Here is a 21,823-nt window from a genome sequence, read left to right on the forward strand (position 1 = left end):
TCAGTAACACTGGGGGATGTGACCGGAGAGGTGACTGCTGGGAATGGGACATTATACAGTAACACCTGGGGGATGTGACCGGAGAGGTGACTGCTGGGAATGGGGCATTATGCAGTAACACCGGGGATGTGACCGGAGAGGTGACTGCTGGGAATGGGGCATTATACAGTAACACAGAGGATGTGACCGGAGAGGTGACTGCTGGGAATGGGGCATTATGCAGTAACACCGGGGGATGTGACCAGAGAGGTGACTACTGGGAATGGGGCGTTATACAGTAACACGGGGTGATGTGACTGGAGAGGTGACTGCTGGGAATGATTCATTATACAGTAACACCGGGGGATGTGACCGGAGAGGTGACTGCTGGGAATGGGACATTATACAGTAACATTGGGGGATGTGACCGGAGAGGTGACTGCTGGGAATGGGACATTATACAGTAACACCGGGGGATGTGACTGGAGAGGTGACTGCTGGGAATGGGACATTATACAGTAACACCGGGGGATGTGACCGGAGAGGTGACTGCTGGGAATGGGACATTATACAGTAACATTGGGGGATGTGACCGGAGAGGTGACTGCTGGGAATGGGACATTATACAGTAACACTGGAAGATGTGACCGGAGAGGTGACTGCTGGGAATGGGACATTATACTGTAACACCGGGGGATGAGACCGGAGAGGTGACTGCTGGGAATGGGATATTATACAGTAACACTGGGGGATGTGATCGGAGAGGTGACTGCTGGGAATGGGACATTATACAGTAAAACCGGGGGATGTGACCGGAGAGGTGACTGCTGGGAATGGGACATTATACAGTAAAACCGGGGGATGTGATCGGTGAGGTGGCTGTATCACTGTGTGTCAGGATGTCACTGTCTGTCTTTCTATGCAGGAAGAGTATATAGAGAACCACAAGGGTCTATATAAGGTCGAGATGATTGAGACTCCCCAACCCCTGACATCACTGGGTAAGAGCAGACTGATATATTGTATGGGAAAACAATACTGATTTTCTGATAATCCCATATATACCATGTCCTCAGTCACTGCGTGTCTCCTACAGATGGGTCAGTAACAGAGATACCCCAGAGAGATGTCCCCGTCCTCTGTATTCCCAGGATAATCATATATATATATATACAATGTCCTCAGTCACTGCGTGTCTCCTACAGATGGGCCCAGTAACAGTGATACCCCAGAGAGATGTCCCCGTCCTCTGTATTCCCAGGATAATCACATATATACCATGTCCTCAGTCACTGCGTGTCTCCTACAGATGGGTCAGTAACAGAGATACCCCAGAGAGATGTCCCCGTCCTCTGTATTCCCAGGATAATCATATATATACAATGTCCTCAGTCACTGCGTGTCTCCTACAGATGGGCCCAGTAACAGTGATACCCCAGAGAGATGTCCCCGTCCTCTGTATTCCCAGGATAATCACATATATACCATGTCCTCAGTCACTGCGTGTCTCCTACAGATGGGCCCAGTAACAGAGATACCCCAGAGAGATGTCCCCGTCCTCTGTATTCCCAGGACAATCACATATATACCATGTCCTCAGTCACTGTGTGTCTCCTACAGATGGGCCCAGTAACAGGAATACCCCAGAGAGATGTCCCCGTCCTCTGTATTCCCAGGATAATCACATGTATACCATGTCCTCAGTCACTGCATGTCTCCTACAGATGGGCCCAGTAACAGATATACCCCAGAGAGATGTCCCCGTCCTCTATATTCCCAGGATAATCACATGTATACCATGTCCTCAGTCACTGCATGTCTCCTACAGATGGGCCCAGTAACAGATATACCCCAGAGAGATGTCCCCGTCCTATGTATTCCCAGGATAATCACATATATACCATGTCCTCAGTCACTGTGTGTCTCCTACAGATGGGGCCAGTAACAGAGATACCCCAGAGAGATGTCCCTGTCCTCTGTATTCCCAGGATAATCACATATATACCATGTCCTCAGTCACTGCGTGTCTCCTACAGATGGGCCCAGTAACAGAGATACCCCAGAGAGATGTCCCTGTCCTCTGTATTCCCAGGATAATCACATATATACCATGTCCTCAGTCACTGCGTGTCTCCTACAGATGTGGCCAGTAACAGGGATACCCCAGAGAGATGTCCCCGTCCTCTGTATTCCCAGGATAATCACATATATACAATGTCCTCAGTCACTGCGTGTCTCCTACAGATGGGGCCAGTAACAGAGATACCCCAGAGAGATGTCCCTGTCCTCTGTATTCCCATGATAATCACATATATACAATGTCCTCAGTCACTGTGTGTCCTACAGATGCACCCAGTAACAGAGATACCCCAGAGAGATGTCCCCATCCTCTGTATTCCCAGGATAATCACATATATACCATGTCCTCAGTCACTGTGTGTCTCCTACAGATGGGTCCAGTAACAGAGATACCCCAGAGAGATGTCTCCGTCCTCTGTATTCCCAGGATAATCACATATATACCATGTCCTCAGTCACTGTGTGTCTCCTACAGATGGGCCCAGTAACAGAGATACCCCAGAGAGATGTCTCCGTCCTCTGTATTCCCAGGATAATCACATATATACCATGTCCTCAGTCACTGCGTGTCTCCTACAGATAGGGCCAGTAACAGGAATACCCCAGAGAGATGTCCCCGTCCTCTGTATTCCCAGGATAATCACATATATACCATGTCCTCAGTCACTGCGTGTCTCCTACAGATGGGCCCAGTAACAGAGATACCCCAGAGAGATGTCCCAGTCCTCTGTATTCCCAGGATAATCACATATACACCATGTCCTCAGTCACTGCGTGTCTCCTACAGATGGGGCCAGTAACAGGAATACCCCAGAGAGATGTCCCCGTCCTCTGTATTCCCAGGATAATCACATATGTACCATGTCCTCAGTCACTGCGTGTCTCCTACAGATGGGTCCAGTAACAGAGATACCCCAGAGAGATGTCCCCGTCCTCTGTATTCCCAGGATAATCACATATATACCATGTCCTCAGTCACTGCGTGTCTCCTACAGATGGGCCCAGTAACAGGAATACCCCAGAGAGATTTCCCCGTCCTCTGTATTCCCAGGATAATCACATATATACCATGTCCTCAGTCACTGTGTGTCTCCTACAGATGGGCCCAGTAACAGAGATACCCCAGAGAGATGTCCCCGTCCTATGTATTCCCAGGATAATCACATATATACCATGTCCTCAGTCACTGCGTGTCTCCTACAGATGGGGCCAGTAACAGAGATACCCCAGAGAGATGTCCCCGTCCTCTGTATTCCCAGGATAATCACATATATATATATATATACCATGTCCTCAGTCACTGCGTGTCTCCTACAGATGGGCCCAGTAACAGAGATACCCCAGAGAGATGTCCCCGTCCTCTGTATTCCCAGGATAATCACATATATACAATGTCCTCAGTCACTGCGTGTCTCCTACAGATGGGCCCAGTAACAGAGATACCCCAGAGAGATGTCCCTGTCCTCTGTATTCCCAGGATAATCACATATATACTGTGTCCTCAGTCACTGTGTGTCTCCTACAGATGGGCCCAGTAACAGAGATACCCCAGAGAGATGTCCCCGTCCTATGTATTCCCAGGATAATCACATATATACCGTGTCCTCAGTCACTGCGTGTCTCCTACAGATGGGGCCTGTAACAGAGATACCCCAGAGATGTCCCCATCCTCTGTATTCCCAGGATAATCACATATATACCATGTCCTCAGTCACTGCGTGTCTCCTACAGATGGAGCCAGTAACAGAGATACCCCAGAGAGATGTCCCCGTCCTCTGTATTCCCAGGATAGTCACATATATACCATGTCCTCAGTCACTGCGTGTCTCCTACAGATGGGCCCAGTAACAGGAATACCCCAGAGAGATGTCCCCGTCCTCTGTATTCCCAGGATAGTCACATATATACCATGTCCTTAGTCACTGTGTGTCTCCTACAGATGGGCCCAGTAACAGAGATACCCCAGAGAGATGTCCCCGTCCTCTGTATTCCCAGGACCATACAGAGGAGACTCACAGGACCCCACAGGAGGAGCAGGTAGGTGGGATTTAGGTTCTATCCAATACACAAAGTGACTTGTTACTAGATGATGTGTAGAGAAGCTGGGTGTGTGCCTTATACTGAAACTAAAGTGATATTGTTTTGCAAATATTTAGGTTGAGGATCTGACTAATATCAAGATAGAACTTCTAGAGGGAGAAGAAGACCTGTACGTGACGTGTGATAAGGTAGACAGTATAAAGGAGGAAGAAGAGACAGATGTGAGGGGTGACCAGCAGTGTAAGGCGGAGGAAGGTCTACTGGTGTCTACAGGGAAGGAAAAGGTCTACCACAGACTTGGTAAGCACCAACCATGTTAGGGCAGGTGTGTCAGGGCAGACTTGCTGTTGTCCGTCTATATAGAACTAAATTAACGTCTATTTTTGTTACACCACTAACCCTGTACCCACCGCCACCAGGGAATAGCCCCTGGCTTTCATTCAAGTGCTTGTTGATCCTGTGAAGGGGGAACCCCATTTTTGTTGGGTCCTAATTTCCTGCGTATTTCCAGTGTTTATGAAGATACAGACCCGACTGTGCTAGGAAGACCACATCAGACAGCGCCACCTCAGGCAGGAAAGAGGAACTGCACAGATATTTTAAGGTGCAAGACGATAGATTGATCACTACTGGTTATCTGAAAGCACCTGGCTTTATCTTACCATTATCGTTAAATAAGGGGTATATTATAAAGTGTGCACTGAAGAGTGATTAACCAGTTATTATGAATGTTCTAAAATGGTGGAACAATTAAATCTGTGGTGGTTATTCAATGACCCTGCCCTACCCTGACTCGACTCTGACTCTACCCTACTCTGACACTACCCTACTCTGACGCTACCCTACTCTGACACTACCCTACTCTGACTCTACCCTACTCTGACTCTACCCTACTCTGACTCTACCCTACTCTGACTCTACTCTGACTCTACCCTACTCTACTCTGACTCTACCCTACTCTACTCTACTCTGACTCTACCATACTCTACTCTGACTCTACCCTACTCTGACACTACCCTACTCTGACACTACCCTACTCTGACTCTACCCTACTCTGACTCTACCCTACTCTGACTCTACCCTACTCTGACTCTACCCTACTCTGACTCTACTCTGACTCTACCCTACTCGACTCTGACTCGACTCTACTCTGACTCTACCCTACTCTACTCTACTCTACTCTGACTCTACCATACTCTACTCTGACTCTACCCTACTCTGACTCTACCCTACTCTACTCTGACTCTACCCTACTCTACTCTACTCTACTCTGACTCTACCATACTCTACTCTGACTCTACCCTACTCTGACTCTACCCTACTCTACTCTGACTCTACCCTACTCTACTCTGACTCTACCCTACTTTACTCTGACTCTACCCTACTCTGACTCTACCATACTCTACTCTGACTCTACCATACTCTACTCTGACTCTACCATACTCTACTCTGACTCTACCCTACTCTACTCTGACTCTACCCTACTCTACTCTGACTCTACCCTACTCTACTCTGACTCTACCATACTCTACTCTGACTCTACCATACTCTACTCTGACTCTACCCTACTCTACTCTGACTCTACCCTACCCTACTCTGACTCTACCCTACCCTACTCTGACTCTACCCTACTCTGACTCTACCCTACTCTGACTCTACCCTACTCTGACTCTACCCTACTCTGACTCTACCCTACTCTGACTCTACCCTACTCTGACTCTACCCTACTCTACTCTGACTCTACCCTACTCTACTCTGACTCTACCCTACTCTACTCTGACTCTACCCTACTCTACTCTGACTCTACCCTACTCTACTCTGACTCTACCCTACTCTACTCTGACTCTACCCTACTCTACTCTGACTCTACCCTACTCTACTCTGACTCTACCCTACTCTACTCTGACTCTACCATACTCTACTCTGACTCTACCATACTCTACTCTGACTCTACCCTACTCTACTCTGACTCTACCCTACTCTGACTCTACCCTACTCTGACTCTACCCTACTCTGACTCTACCCTACTCTGACTCTACCCTACTCTGACTCTACCCTACTCTGACTCTACCCTACTCTGACTCTACCCTACTCTACTCTGACTCTACCCTACTCTACTCTGACTCTACCCTACTCTACTCTGACTCTACCCTACTCTACTCTGACTCTACCCTACTCTACTCTGACTCTACCCTACTCTACTCTGACTCTACCCTACTCTGACTCTACCCTACTCTGACTCTACTCTGACTCGACCCTACTCTGACTCGACCCTACTCTGACTCGACCCTACTCTGACTCGACCCTACTCTGACTCGACCCTACTCTGACTCGACCCTACTCTGACTCGACCCTACTCTGACTCGACCCTACTCTGACTCGACCCTACTCTGACTCGACCCTACTCTGACTCGACCCTACTCTGACTCGACCCTACTCTGACTCGACCCTACTCTGACTCGACCCTACTCTGACTCGACCCTACTCTGACTCGACCCTACTCTGACTCGACCCTACTCTGACTCGACCCTACTCTGACTCGACCCTACTCTGACTCGACCCTACTCTGACTCGACCCTACTCTGACTCGACCCTACTCTGACTCGACCCTACTCTGACTCGACCCTACTCTGACTCGACCCTACTCTGACTCGACCCTACTCTGACTCGACCCTACTCTGACTCGACCCTACTCTGACTCGACCCTACTCTGACTCGACCCTACTCTGACTCGACCCTACTCTGACTCGACCCTACTCTGACTCGACCCTACTCTGACTCGACCCTACTCTGACTCGACCCTACTCTGACTCGACCCTACTCTGACTCGACCCTACTCTGACTCGACCCTACTCTGACTCGACCCTACTCTGACTCGACCCTACTCTGACTCGACCCTACTCTGACTCGACCCTACTCTGACTCGACCCTACTCTGACTCGACCCTACTCTGACTCGACCCTACTCTGACTCGACCCTACTCTGACTCGACCCTACTCTGACTCGACCCTACTCTGACTCGACCCTACTCTGACTCGACCCTACTCTGACTCGACCCTACTCTGACTCGACCCTACTCTGACTCGACCCTACTCTGACTCGACCCTACTCTGACTCGACCCTACTCTGACTCGACCCTACTCTGACTCGACCCTACTCTGACTCGACCCTACTCTGACTCGACCCTACTCTGACTCGACCCTACTCTGACTCGACCCTACTCTGACTCGACCCTACTCTGACTCGACCCTACTCTGACTCGACCCTACTCTGACTCGACCCTACTCTGACTCGACCCTACTCTGACTCGACCCTACTCTGACTCGACCCTACTCTGACTCGACCCTACTCTGACTCGACCCTACTCTGACTCGACCCTACTCTGACTCGACCCTACTCTGACTCGACCCTACTCTGACTCGACCCTACTCTGACTCGACCCTACTCTGACTCGACCCTACTCTGACTCGACCCTACTCTGACTCGACCCTACTTCGACTCGACTCTACTCTGACTCTACCCTACTCTGACTCGACCCTACTTCGACTCGACTCTACTCTGACTCTACTCTACTCTGACTCTACTCTGACTCTACCCTGAATCTACCCTACTCTACTCTGACTCTACTAGGCATGTCTGTTTAGTAGAAGTACTGCCTTTTTAGATATCAGGCATAAACATGACTTGAAATGAAATGTTTTACAACCCGACTCTTTATAAATAACCCAATGAACGTATACCATTTAAAGACTCTTCTGTGAATGTAAAGGGCTCCCCCATCAGATTCTATTCTATTATTTCCTTGTCAGGGTCCATGGGTCCCACAGGGGACATCGGGGTTGTAGGCGGATCCAGGGGGTCCGAGGCACCAATCAGCGAAGCTCTTAAAGGTTTTACCCAGCATGCCCGGGCCCTCTCCCCTACAGCCCCGCCTCCAGGCTACTGCCGCCAGTTTTTAGTTGGTGCCTGCAGGAAGCAGACGCACCTGTAATCAGCAGGAATCACCTCTTTGAGGTGATTCCAGAAGAAGCTTTTTTTATTTTTATTTTTAAAACAGCTGCTACGGCGGCAGAAGCCGCCTCGCGGCAGAGACGCTCCCCGCCGTCAGTGATTGACAGCGGAGTGAGCGTCTCCTTCACTCCTCCCGGCGCCGACCTCCTCAGAACATCTTGAGGCAGACGGCGGAGGCGACGTCAGCGCCTAGCACCGCCGGACGTCGCTCTCCTGACAGCGTGGCCGGACCAGGAGCAGGTAAGGCTTCCTAAGGAAGCACAAATCGCTGTCCTGCCGCGGCGCGCTGGGAGACGCCCGCGGTGGCTGGCGTGGGCACTCGCTTCGGCCAGGGATCCCACTAGACCACCGGGGACAGAGCAGCAGGCTGGGCCTGGGGGGGACCCATTTTTAAGTAGCTCTTATGCTCCGGTGGGGGAAGTCCAGCAAGGGGAGGTGGCGCTTGGCCTGCAGTCCCTCCCCCAGCTTTGGCGCCAATCTCCTCGAGGTCTGCCGTCCATTAGCTGAAACTGTTTGTGCCCGCCCCCCCTCTCTTGGACCAGCGCCATTACAGCAGCACGCAGGTCTCCAGAGGTCGGGCACATCTCTCTCCCCTGTGAAACCGGCTACAGGCTAAGTAGTGCTTTTCACAGCCACCCTCATTCCCCCTTTGCTCTATAGAGTACTGTGGTTGATCTAGGGTGTGTTAGCTCATCTATATTGCCTAATATAGTGTGTATGTGACTTTGTGCTAGTACTTTCTTTTCCTCTGTCAGTTTTTTTCTCAAACTGTCCACTTTATTCTAAGTGAGGTTTTTACCTCAGAGGTCACATACTGTCAGTGGATCACTCTAGGTTCTCTTCCACTGAGTTACCTACTGTGCACTGTATCCCCCCTATTGGGAGTGTGTTCACTATGTCCAAACGGGGGCGCAGCCAGACAGAATCTCCCTTGCTCTTGTCTTGCAAGAGCTGCGCTGCAGGTCTGTCTGAAATGGATGTCATCCAGGATGGGCTATGTGTCAATTGCTTTACTCCTCCTGACCATCCCCAGCCCTCAGGGGCACCCCAGCCACCATGGGCAGCCTTTCAACAGCTGTTGGGCACCCTGGTGGATCGTCTCCCTAATGCTGTAGCACCCCCTGTAGTACAGCCCCCCCCTCCATGGGTGGATGCTTTGTCGACCACGGTGCAGACCTTGCAGCAGACTACGGCAGCTATGCAGAAGCTACTGCCACATGCTGCACAACCCAGTAGATCATTGATAAATCCATTGCTACCGGTATCCAGGGATGGCTCTGATGACACAGACGATGGCGGGGATGACCCCGATAATGCAGACCCTGATAATGGGGATGACATCATACCTGATGATGATCAGGATGACCCTATGCCTACGGACCCTTCCGCTCCTCAGGCTGAAACCCCTGACATAGCAGGCCTTATTTATGCTATCCGGGAGGTTCTTCTGTCAGATGCAGATGAACCTGAACCTACTGCTAAGACCAGGGACGTCTTCAAAAAGCAGAAGGTAGTCAAAGCCCAGTTCCCTCATTCTGATCATAAATCAGGAGAGATCAATGGGAGGCTTTAGGGAAGAGAGCCAACATATCTAAAAAGATGTTGGCTAGATACCCACTACCTCCAGAGGATTGTACCCCTTGGGAAATCCCTCCCACAGTGGACGCGCACGTGTCCAGGCTGGTTAAACCATCCGTGCTCCCGGTAGCCTCAGGGTCAGCCCTGAAGGACCAGACAGACAGGCGTCTGGAAAACGCTCTCAAGGCAGCCTTTTCTTATGCAGGGGCAGTGCAGAGGCCTACAATTGCAGCTACTTGGGCGGCAAAGGCCATTTTTTCCTTGGTTACAAGTGATAGAGGATGAGTTGGCCCCAGTCGCATCTGAGGATGCAAGGCTGTGTATGCAACACATCAAACATGCAGCAATATATATTATGGATGCTATGTCGGACGCCGGCACTCTAGCTGCCAGAGCCTCCGCCGGTTCAGTGCTGGCACGCCGGATTATCTGGCTTCGGTCATGGAAGGCAGACCTAGAATCCAAAAGGACTCTGGAACTCTTACCCTTTAAAGGGGAAAACCTGTTTGGGGAGGAGTTAAATAAAATTGTGGCCTCCTTGGCGTCAGCTAAGACAGCCTGCCTCCCTACGGCTCTACCCCAAAGGCCTAGAACCCAGTCCTTTTGGCCCTTTCGCCCTCAAGGCAAGGCCAGAGGCCAGTCCTATACCAGACCCTCGCCCGCTCATAAAACTGGCAAACCCAAACCCAAGCAGCCTTGGGCCGCCAGACAGGCTCCCCCCAAGGCCGACAAGCCTTCAGCATGACGGGGCCAGCCTCCCACAGACGGACCCCCAAGTGGGAGGCAGACTCCTGTACTTCGCGCACCAGTGGCTGTCCACCACAAAGGATGCCTGGGTGAGGGAGGTAGTGTCGCAGGGGTACGCCATATCCTTCTCAAAGCCTCCCCCAAGAAGGTTCTTTTGCACAGGTCTCCCAAGAGACCCATGCAAGGCAGAACACTTGAGGATCATCCTACAGACCTTACTTCGGTCGCGGGTCATTGTTCCAGTGCCAGGGCACCAGAGAGGCCTCGGCTTCTACTCAACCCTGTTTCTGGTGCCAAAACCAAATGGAACATTCCGTCCCATTTTAAACCTCAAAGCTCTGAACAAGGTGGTAAAAGTCACAAAGTTCAGGATGGAGACCTTGAGGACCATTATCCTGGCCCTAGAGGAGGGGGACTTCATGGTCTCTCTAGATATCAGAGACGCATACCTCCACATCCCCATCCTACCGGCCCACCAGAAGTATTTGCGCTTTGCTATTCTGAAGAGTCACTACCAGTTTCAGGCCCTCCCATTCGGCCTTGCAACAGCGCCAAGGATTTTTACAAAAGTGATGGCTATAATGGCAGAAATCCTGCACAAGCAGGGGATCAGGGTCTTCCCCTACTTGGACGACCTGTTGATTGTAGCCAAGTCACCAGAGGTCCTAACATCCCACTTGCAGATAACAATCTCCACATTACAGGATCACGGGTGGCTCCTCAACTGGGAGAAATCCTCCACGATCCCCTCCCAGAGAATGTTGCATCTGGGAGCTTTACTGGACACCAGAGCCCTGCGTCTGTTTCTCCCAAACGACAAGGCCAGGGACTTAATACAGAGAATCCAGATCTTTGCTCAGAAACCAAGAGTCTCGGTTCACTGGGCCATGAAAATATTGGGGAGGATGGTGTCCACATTCGACATGGTCGAGTGGGCCCAGTTCCACTCCCGTCCGCTCCAGGGCCTGGTCCTGGCGAAATGGGATGGCCTACCACAACACGTCAAGTCGACGTTTCTCACTCTAACACAGGAGGTCAAAGACTCGCTCCTGTGGTGGGAACAGATGGACCACCTAAACCAGGGGAGACTATTCTGGTTCAGAGAATGGATAGTACTAACCTCAGACGCCAGCCTGCGAGGCTGGGGGGCAGTAGTAGGATCCCGGTCCTTGCAAGGCGTCTGGACCGAACCAGAATCTCGATTATCCATCAATGTCTTAGAGATTCGAGCAGCCTACAATGCCCTTCTTCAGTCTCAGGATCTGTTGCAGGGAAAACCTGTTCAGATCAGGTCGGACAACGCCACGGCGGTGGCATACATAAACCGCCAGGGAGGAACACGAAGTGTGGCCGCCCTCCGGGAGGTCTCCAGGATTCTCACCTGGGGGGAAGAACATCTCCTAGCCCTGTCGGCAGTCTTCATCCCAGGAGTCCTGAACTGGGAGGCGGACTTTCTGAGCCGACAGGATATCCACCCGGGGGAGTGGTCTCTACACCCGGAAGTGTTTATCAGTCTGACGCAAGTCTGGGGCACCCCAGATGTAGACCTCATGGCGTCCAGACACAATTTCAAAGTCCCATGCTTCGGAGCAAGGACCAGGGATCCTCAGGCCTACTTCACGGATGCCCTGTCCGTACCGTGGAAGTTTCATCTCCCATACGCGTTCCCTCCGATAAACATGATCCCCAGGGTGATCAGAAAGTTCAGGCAGGAAGGAGGAACCCTCCTTCTCATCGCGCCAGACTGGCCACGCCGACACTGGTACGTGGACCTACAACAATTGTCACACCAGTCCCCCTGGCCATTGCCTCTTCGTCAAGATCTGTTGAGTCAGGGGCCGTGTCTTCATCCAGACCCTCAGCGCCTGTCTTTGACGGCGTGGCTCTTGAAATTGCCTTATTAAAGGGCAAGGGTTTTTCTGACAAGGTGGCTAGGACGATGATCCAGGCTCGCAAGCCAGCATCTTCAAAGATATACTACCGGACTTGGCATTCCTATTTTTCTTGGTGCAATTCTAATAAATATGATCCCAAGATTTTCAAAACAGCCAGGATATTGGCCTTCCTTCAAAATGGATTGGACTTAGGACTAAGATTGGCTTCTCTGAAGGTCCAAATCTCAGCCCTCTCAGTATGGTTTCAGAGAAAGATTGCATTCTTACCTGACATTCGCACATTTCTACAGGGAGTAGTACACATACAGCCTCCCTTTGTTCCTCCCATGAATCCTTGGGACTTATCTGTAGTGCTTCAAGCTTTAACCAAACCACCGTTTGAACCACTATCATCAGTGGAGCTTAAATGGCTGACCGTCAAAACTGTCTTCCTCCTGGCCATTGCCTCCGCACGCAGGGTGTCGGATCTTTCCGCACTGTCGTGTAAATCACCCTTCCTGGTGTTCCACAGTGACAGGGCAGTGTTACGGACAAGGTCTTCTCATCTGCCCAAGGTGGTGACAAAATTCCATGTCAACCAGGAAATCGTGGTACCTGCATTCACCTCAGATGACCTTTCATCTGATGAAAAATTGCTTGATGTGGTCAGAGCTTTGACCATCTATATCGACCGCACTAAATCGGTCAGGAAATCAGATTCCCTCTTTGTGTTATATGGCTTTCACAAGAAGGGTTGGCCAGCGGGTAAACAAACTATTGCCCGCTGGATCCGCATGGCTATACAACAGGCATATCTTCTGTCTAACAGGCCCATTCCGGTTGCTATCAGGGCACACTCTACTAGAGCGGTTGGGCCTTCATGGGCAGCAAGCAGGGGTGCTTCTGCCGAACAGCTGTGCAAGGCTGCAACGTGGTCATCCGTCCAGACATTCATTAAGTTCTACGCCTTTGACACGTTCGCCTCCCAGGATGCCTCCTTCGGTCGTCGGGTTCTGCTGACACCTCAGGCAAATTCCCTCCCTTAATTACGGCTTGTGACATCCCCGATGTCCCCTGTGGGACCCATGGACCCTGACAAGGAAAAGGAGAGTTATGGTAGACCTACCTTTGTTAACTCCCTTTCCTTGAAGTCCATGGGAACCACAGGGCGCCCACCCTTTAAATTTGCCACTGAGGTTCACCTTTATGTGATGTTCTGATACTGTGACCTGTTCTGACCAGTCCAGAAGTATGTATGAGTTCTGGGCATATGTGTTCTCTGTCCTCTTCTCTTCTCCGCTTCCTGCTCTCGGCTTGTTACCAAAAACTGGCGGCAGTAGCCTGGAGGCGGGGCTGTAGGGGAGAGGGCCCGGGCATGCTGGGTAAAACCTTTAAGAGCTTCGCTGATTGGTGCCTCGGACCCCCTGGATCCGCCTACAACCCCGATGTCCCCTGTGGTTCCCATGGACTTCAAGGAAAGGGAGTTAACAAAGGTAGGTCTACCATAACTCTCCTTTTTCTAGGATGCCATAGAGAAATTATCTAAAGACAGATTCTGATAGTTGCTATGGGCAACAGCCAGACAGTTATCAGGATTATAGGGAAGTCAGTGACAGAACATTGGGTACTTGTGTAATAGCACAGCGCCTGGCTACGCTAAGTTTTCAGTGTCGGCTAAGCTACGCTATCAGCGTAGCCCAACAACTGCCTACTGTAGTCAGCTTAGTGATTCCGCGGCAGCCCGGCTCCATGCCAAGCCTAGGGAGCGCCGGTAACCGCCAGATCCCCTGTGCTGGCAGACAGGGGATCTTGCAAGTGCCGGCGGAGAGGCGCCCCATCTGTCTGAGGTGCTGGTGCGTCTCAGACGTTCCTGCGTCTCAGTAATTCATGCGGCAGGGTACAGCAACCGTGCCCATATCCGCTGCAGGGAGACGGGGTTAGGGGGATCGTAGCATGTGTTACGCGCCCCCCCCCCCCCCCCCCCCCGACCTGTTCATACCCCCCCGCTCGCCCTGCCTGCTCCAGCTGTTGAGTGTTATATGCACGCCAGCAATCAGAATATATAGTCGTCCCCGGTTCTATATATTTGTTGATGGCGGACATCAGGGTGCTGACGTCAGGCATTATTAACAACTCACCGGTGTCTCCACTTTTGAGGCAGCACACGACCAACACTACTTTTCCTCTGTACAAACACCTCCACTATTTTTCCCGGACTGCTAATCCGGCGTTGGGGCTGTGACATTAAGTCCACGGTGCAGGCCTCCCGCATAAGGTTATTATACAGCATGGTCGCATGCGATGCGACCGACCCAAGCGCAGTGTGGCGAGCGCAGCTTCTTCACAGGTATACGCGTCCCCTCGCCACGCTTCGGGCTCGCTGAGCACGCCACACTTTATATTCTCAACTCCACGCCGACGTGGATAGTGGGGGAATGAAAAGGTCGGAGGACGCGTACCGCCGGCCCTCGCGGGCTCGCTACGCTCGCCACGCTTCGGATTCACGTCAATTGTGGGGTGACGACGGGGACGTATATAATGTGAAATGGGTCATATTGGCTCATTTCACATTGTTTACTATGTGAGATGGACTTAATCAAGTCCATCTCATCTTGTGCCATTATAATGGCACAAGACCGACACGATGCTCCCGATTTCAATGTTAAAAAAAATATTTTAAGATTGAAGCCTATGGCAAAATCGCGGGCATCGCGTCGGGGCCAATGTTAATGGTCGCGACCAACGCGATGCCCGCGATTTTACCTTTTCCGGCGAAATGGACCTGATTTCAAAGGAAATCTGGTCCATCGCGGGCATCGTGTACCTTAACTTAAAGGTACACGATGCCCAAGATTGTGGCCGTTCTAGGAAACAAGTTTTTATTTTGCGGATTTAGAGAAATGATTTTAAACTAATATCCGGATTTGACCAGATTGAATTGTTAGATCTTCATCTTGCTAAGCTGGAAAAGTGATAAAATGGAGAGTGATAGCCAATCGGCTCCTAACTGTCACATTACAGGCTGTGTTTGAAAAATGATAGGTAGGAGATGATTGGTTGGAGGTTTATCGCTCCCCATTTTATCACTTTTCAAGGCTTATTACATCTCGCCTTAATAATTTTACAATTCCCAACAGATGGACACGAACGCAGGACGACCTCAAAGGGAGATCTCCATTTGCCTGCAGATTTTAAACCAGAAATCATCACGCAAGAGTCTCAAGAAGAAATCCCCACTGCCTTAAGTACACGTCCAGTACTGTGCAGGGCAGATGTATTATCTGATCCCACCAATCACCAAGAACTTCCTCCTGACAACTCAATTCATTCTACACATATTAGAGAAATTCCGTGTTCTGAATCGGTCAGTGGTCATAATCAGATGAGTCACACCGAAGAGAATCCTTTTTCATGCTTTGAGTGTGGGAAATGTTTTTTATATAAATCAAAGTTTCTTAATCATCAGAGAAGTCACCCCGGGGAGAGACCATTTCCATGTCCGGAGTGCGGGAAATGTTTTACGCAGAAATCCGTTCTTGTTACACATCTGAGAAGCCACACGGGAGAGAAACCATTTTCTTGTACAGAGTGTGGGAAATATTTTACGCACAAATCAAATCTTGCTAAACACTACAGAATTCACACAGGCGAGAAACCATTTCCGTGTGCCGAGTGCGGGAAATGTTTTACGCAGAAAACGGTTCTTGTTGCACATCAAAGATGTCACACGGGTGAGAAGCCGTTTTCATGCCCCGAGTGTGGGAAATATTTTACACATGAATCAAATCTTGTTAAACACCATAGAATTCACACAGGTGTGAAACCATTTCCATGTCCTGAGTGTGGGAAATGTTTTACCGATAACTCAAACCTGGTTAAACACCATAGGATTCACACAGAGGAGATGCCATTTACATGTCCAGTGTGTGGGAAATGTTTTAAACTGAAATCATATCTTGTTACACATCAGAGAACACACAAGGATGAAAAGCCATTTTCATGATCTTGAGCACACTTCCAACACGACCCTCTCCAAGAGGGTCACAATGCTCTGTTTCCGGAGTTCCCCCTGGAAACACCTTTCTGATCAATAAACCTTTTTCAAAGCAGGGGATAGCAATTAAAAATGAATAGGGAAGTCCAGGAACAGAGCATTGTGTCCCTACTCGAGTGGGTCATGTCATGTCGTTCACAAAAAGGTGCATAGTATTAGACACTGGAAAATTCAAGGGAAACCGTTCAACAATATCTGTCTCTGAATGCATTGTCTATTGTGTATGGGCCTTAAGGGAAATGTTTTACACAGAAATCAGGTTTTGACACACAAATTAGAAACCAACATGAATATACAAGCACAAGTCACACAGTATACCAACCTCTTCACAATAAAAACAAACCACATTGATATTTCTCGTAGTCCTAGCAGTGGCCGAGAGATTATATGCGGGACTTGATCGTGTGATGTAATAGTCTGTGATTAAAGATGTGTGATGCATTAAGTCAGGCCCAGCCAACCTTTGCCTACCCAGCTGTTGTGAAATTACAAGCCCCAGCATGCATTGCCACAGTTTTTATTTTAAGGTATGCTAAAACTGTGGCAAAGCATGCTGGGGTGCCACAGGTTGGGTTCTTTATTTGCTATTTGTGGGGGGGGGGGTGGTATGTTTGATTAAGGAGGGGCTGAACCTTTTACCCCAATCCAAATGTATGGATAAATGAAGCAAACAAGTAATAAAGGTACATCCTGCACAACCCAGTGGAATATTATTACTGAAATATTTGAATATTTTTAAGTATCATAAAAGGGGTAAGGGTCATAGGGGCGACTGCTGCAGTTCGACACCTGAAATAGGTAGATACGTAGTGTTCCTTCTAGGAACTAGGGCGGGCAGGGCGCCGCTGCACGGGGGCAGCGTAAGGTGGTGGACCGGGCCCGCTGATGTCACTGTTTTGGGCGGTCCCAGGCCGCCAACGTCACAAAAGGGGCATGCAAGCGCCGTGACGAAAAGGAGCGGGCCCGGCCGCCGACGTCACTGAAGGGGGTTGGCCCGGCCACCCTGAAGGCTCTACACTGCCGGGCATCGCTATCTTCAGCGGCGCCGGGCTTCCCCGGTCACACCAGAAGGGACGGAGGAAGGCTGTTTTAGCGGCGCCCCGCTAAAAAAGCCTAGCGGGAACACTAGATACGGCAAAGGTCGATAGTCAAAAGGTTGACATGTGTTTTTCAGTTATGAGTTATTTTTTTGTCCTGAATGTCGACTTAGTCGACATGGTCACCGTCTAAGTGTACCGCATCCCCTCACATGGGGCACGGCGCCTCGCTACGCTCGGCACACTATTTTATTCTCACGCCACGCCCTAGTGGATGGTAGGGCATGAAATACCGCCCTATTTTACTGTGTGCACGCCTCCGCGTCTTCCTGCGCATCTCCAGGCCGGCCCTACATGCAGCGCAATCTGCTGATATTGTCAATGATTTATAGCACATCCTGCAGTGTGTGTGGATTTTTTACATATAGGCCCTTACTCTGGTTCACTCGCAAAGGCAAATTCCTTCTCAAATGGACAAAACCAGCTGCACGGCAGATATAACGTGCAGAATTAGATTTGGGTGGGGTTTTACTTCAAAGTGCAGTGTATATTGCAGTGTAGAAATAAAGCAGTCAGTATTTACCCTGCACAGAAACACCCATATCTAACTCTCTCTGCACATGTTACATCAGCCCCACCTGCAGTGCAGCATGGTTTTGTCCATTTGAGAAGGAATTTGCCTTTGCGAGTGTACCAGAATAAGGGCCATATACCTGATATGGCAAATAGCGGAACTGCGCACAATATATAGAGTGTGCACTGTATCGTTTGTCCGGGAGTTCAAGGGAATTCAGGACGACCATTGAGTTGTCTGCTGACTGTCTGATGTATACCCAACTTTACATTGGAAGCTTCGGTACTCTTTACCTAGAACGGCGCCCACGATTTTGATCTTAGGCATCGCAAGGTAAAAAATTGCGTCGGTCGCATCGCATGTGGCCAAAAAATCGCAATGTTTAATGGCCCGATTTTACATAGGGAACAATGTTAAATGGCCCACAGACCCCAAATAGCCACCCTGAAGTGTGAAATGTCCCCCCCAATTGTTAACGCCACCCCACGATCAACGTCAACCCGAAGCGTGGTGAGCGGCGGCGGTGACCTTTTCATACCCCCACTATCGAGCTCCGCGAGGGGATGCGGATACCTTCACAGGTATCCGCGTCCCCTTGCGGGCTTCACAGGTATCCGCGTGCGCTCGCCACACTATTCTATTCTCACCTCCACGTGGATAGTGGGGGTATGAAAAGGTCTGAGGACGCGTACCGCTGCCCCGCGTGGGCTCGCCACACTTCGGGTTGACGTTGATCGTGGGGTGGCGTTAACAATTGGGGGGGCCATTTCACACTTCAGGGTGGCTATTTGGGGTCTGTGGGCCATTTAACATTGTTCCCTATGTAAAATTGCGGTAATCACGTCGGTCGTTTTTTTGGCCGCATGCGATGCGACCGATGCGATTTACATTTTAACATGCATTTCTATGTAAAATCGCGGGCATCGGTCGCATCACATGCCATTATAATGGCATGCGATGTACATGCGATGCCCGCGATGGGCGCCGTTCTAGGTAAAGAGTACCGAAGCTTCATTAGGCAGGGTCACAAAACAGCACTATAAAGTTGAACTTATTTAGAACTGGTTTGTTTGGGTGAGATTTAGGCGGTATTCAATCCCGGACAATATTTACAACAGGCAGAAATATTGTCCGTTTCTGACAAGATTAGGTCGGAATGACATTTGACCTATTCAATATCTGTTTTTCCGACTTAAGGAATAGATTCCGACAGTTGGATCGTCCAAACACAGCCGCGGATTGGATTGGACTAGGCAGCTGGCGTTTTTGACAATGCAGATTGGACTTTCGGCAGAGTTGAATCTGCACCGGCGCGTACTGGACAAACACGGCCGGGATGGAATGCCAATGGTGCAGCTATAGCTGCTGATTGAGGAAGGGGTGTAAGGTTTCCAACAAATGTGAATAAACAGCCAAATGCAATACACATCTCTGGGGTGTCACCAATAAAACACTGACAACTTTGTGTCTGAATACAGAATATTTATTGTACATGTATAATAGTATCAAATAAAAATGCAAATAAAAAATGATAATTCTCAATGGGTTCGGGTTAGTAACCTCAGTCCACCACCCCTAAGGATTACACAGCATAGATGTGGACATGGGTCAAGGTCTACATGGGTTATTTCGACAGGTCATTAGGTCAACACAAGCATTACGTCGACACGGGCAAGGTCGACAGTAAAAAGGTCGACATGGGGTTTCTCACTGTTTTTTGAGCCGACATGTGCCGACAGGCGGTATTTCATGCCCTACCATCCACTAGGGCGTGGTGGGAGAATAAAACAGTGTGCCGAGAGCAGCGAGGCACCGTGCCCGGAGCATCTCGAGCGATGACAGGGGATGCGGTGCACTTCAAACTGTCCATGTCGACTGTGTTGACATTTGGGTAAAAAAAAACAGTGAAAACCCCCATGTCCACTTTTTGACTGTCGACCTTGCCCATGTCGACCTAATGTCCTGTTGACCTAGACCCATGTCGACCTATTTGTTGTAGACCTAACAACCCACACTCACATAAGGACAGGCCGCGTATCACTGTTACTACTGTATCTGCATAACAATGTTACATTGTTTGAATGGAAAACACTAGCAGAACATTACATACAGAATATAGGCATGCTATATATCATTTCCATCTGCTTGTGCTTCTCATTAGCATCCTTATTTATATAACATCTATTTAACAGGTTAAAAAAAAAAAAAAAAAAACAGAAAACTACATGTACAGTACATAAGCTATTAAATTATTTTTCAAATGTTTATTTATGGGGCGTGGCCGAGCCAATAAGGTGAGAGGCGGCGTTTTTTTGGGAGCTCCTGTATAAGCCTACATAGACCCTGGACTTTCACCCAAATACTCAACCCCACCCAGCTACATCCGTTGCTCCAGCCCGGCGGGTACCTTATTGCATGCGGTGGAAGTGCTGCGGAGCCAGACGTTGCGGTCTTCCTCGCAAGTGCAGCCAGGGCTTAACCCCTTCACGACATTTGACGTATATATACGTCATGGCCGGGAAGTACTTCCCGACCGTTGACGTATATATACGTCATGGCTTAAAACTGTCACTGCGTCTAGAGACGCAGTGACAGAGGGACGATGTCTGCTGTCCCTGACAGCAGACATGTCCGTGCATGCCCAGGGGGGGCGGCGATGCCGCCCCCCCGTCGGCGATCGCTGTGATTGGCTGTTCATTGTGAACAGCCATTCACAGCGTTTTCTGTGTCACCGGCGAATAACGTTCGCCGGTGACACAGGATCGGAGGTGATTGGTGCTGTAAAGTACAGCACCAATCACCGCGGGGTGTAAGGGTGACACTGGTGTCACCCCACCTCACCCCTCCCGCCCCCAAAGGCCGTGATTGGTTCGTCGGACCGACGGACCAATCACAGCCATGGAGGGGGGTTTAAACTAACGGTGACTGCACTGCAGACGCCATTCCGGTCTGGAATAGCGTGCAGTGCGGTCACCGTGCCCAGCTGCCGCCTATACTGACCAGAACCCATCCAAAATACTTACCTGATCATTGATATTGCTTATGCTTGTGACATCTTGTGACATCCTGTGACATCTTGTGCTGCTGCGATTTATTAGATAGAGAGAGAGTTAGAGAGATAGAGAGAGATAGAGAGAGATAGAGAGGCCTAGTGCTATATTTTGTGCTGCTGCAGTGTGATAGAGCTATAGATAGAGAGATAGAGAGAGATAGAGAGAGAGAGATAGAGAGAGAGATAGTGACAGATTGTGCTATATATTTTTTATATAACTGAAAGAGATAGAGAGAGATAGAGAGGCCTAGTGCTATATTTTGTGCTGCTGCAGTGTGATAGAGCTATAGATAGATAGAGAGAGATAGAGAGAGAGAGATAGTGACAGATTGTGCTATATATTTTTTATATAACTGACTGCTGCCCCCCCTTTTGTGCTGATCAGTATAAATTAACTGATCAGCAACTTTTTGGGGGCGCAGGTTTTTTTTTATATATATATATACCTGTCAGTGCTGCTGCTGCAGTGTCATAGAGTGATAGATAGTGAGAGATAGAGAGAGATAGTGACAGAGAGTGATAGAGAGTGCTAAATTTTGTGTCTGCTGCCCCCGCCTTTTGTGCTGATCACTATATCTGAGGTGATCAGCAACTTTTTGGGGGTACAGAGGTTTTTTTTTTTATATATACCTGTCAGTACCACCAAAGGTTGTGCACCTGCTGCCCCTCACTGGTAATCAGTGTCGCATCACTGATCACCTTTTTTTATTTTTTGTGAGTGCTGTGGGGTCTTTTTTACATTTTTTTTTTACACACACTGTGATTTTGTGTGTGTCCTGTGGCCACTGTGCGCTGATC

The 21,823-nt window shown here is 49.7% G+C and overlaps 1 protein-coding gene across 1 annotated transcript; it reads left to right on the forward strand.

Annotated features, from left to right (window-relative positions):
- The first annotated feature begins 908 nt into the window (after positions 1-908).
- LOC146010101 (uncharacterized) lies at positions 909-17,060 on the forward strand. Its single transcript, XM_083151019.1, has 4 exons — positions 909-980; positions 3,998-4,095; positions 4,215-4,398; positions 15,446-17,060. The coding sequence occupies exons 1-4, from the start codon at positions 947-949 to the stop codon at positions 16,309-16,311; spliced, it is 1,182 nt and encodes a 393-aa protein (XP_083007145.1). The 5' UTR covers positions 909-946; the 3' UTR covers positions 16,312-17,060.
- Positions 17,061-21,823: the final 4,763 nt, after the last annotated feature.

Source organism: Crinia signifera, chromosome 6, assembly GCF_055691185.1.
Source record: "Crinia signifera chromosome 6, ASM5569118v1, whole genome shotgun sequence".
NCBI lineage: Eukaryota > Metazoa > Chordata > Amphibia > Anura > Myobatrachidae > Crinia > Crinia signifera.

Coding starts and splice junctions, on each gene's coding strand:
- LOC146010101 (XM_083151019.1), top strand. CDS start 947: ATGATTGAGACTCCCCAACCCCTGACATCACTGG. Junction 4,096..4,214: donor GGACCCCACAGGAGGAGCAG/GTAGGTGGGATT, acceptor GCAAATATTTAG/GTTGAGGATCTGACTAATAT. Junction 4,399..15,445: donor AAAGGTCTACCACAGACTTG/GTAAGCACCAAC, acceptor AATTCCCAACAG/ATGGACACGAACGCAGGACG.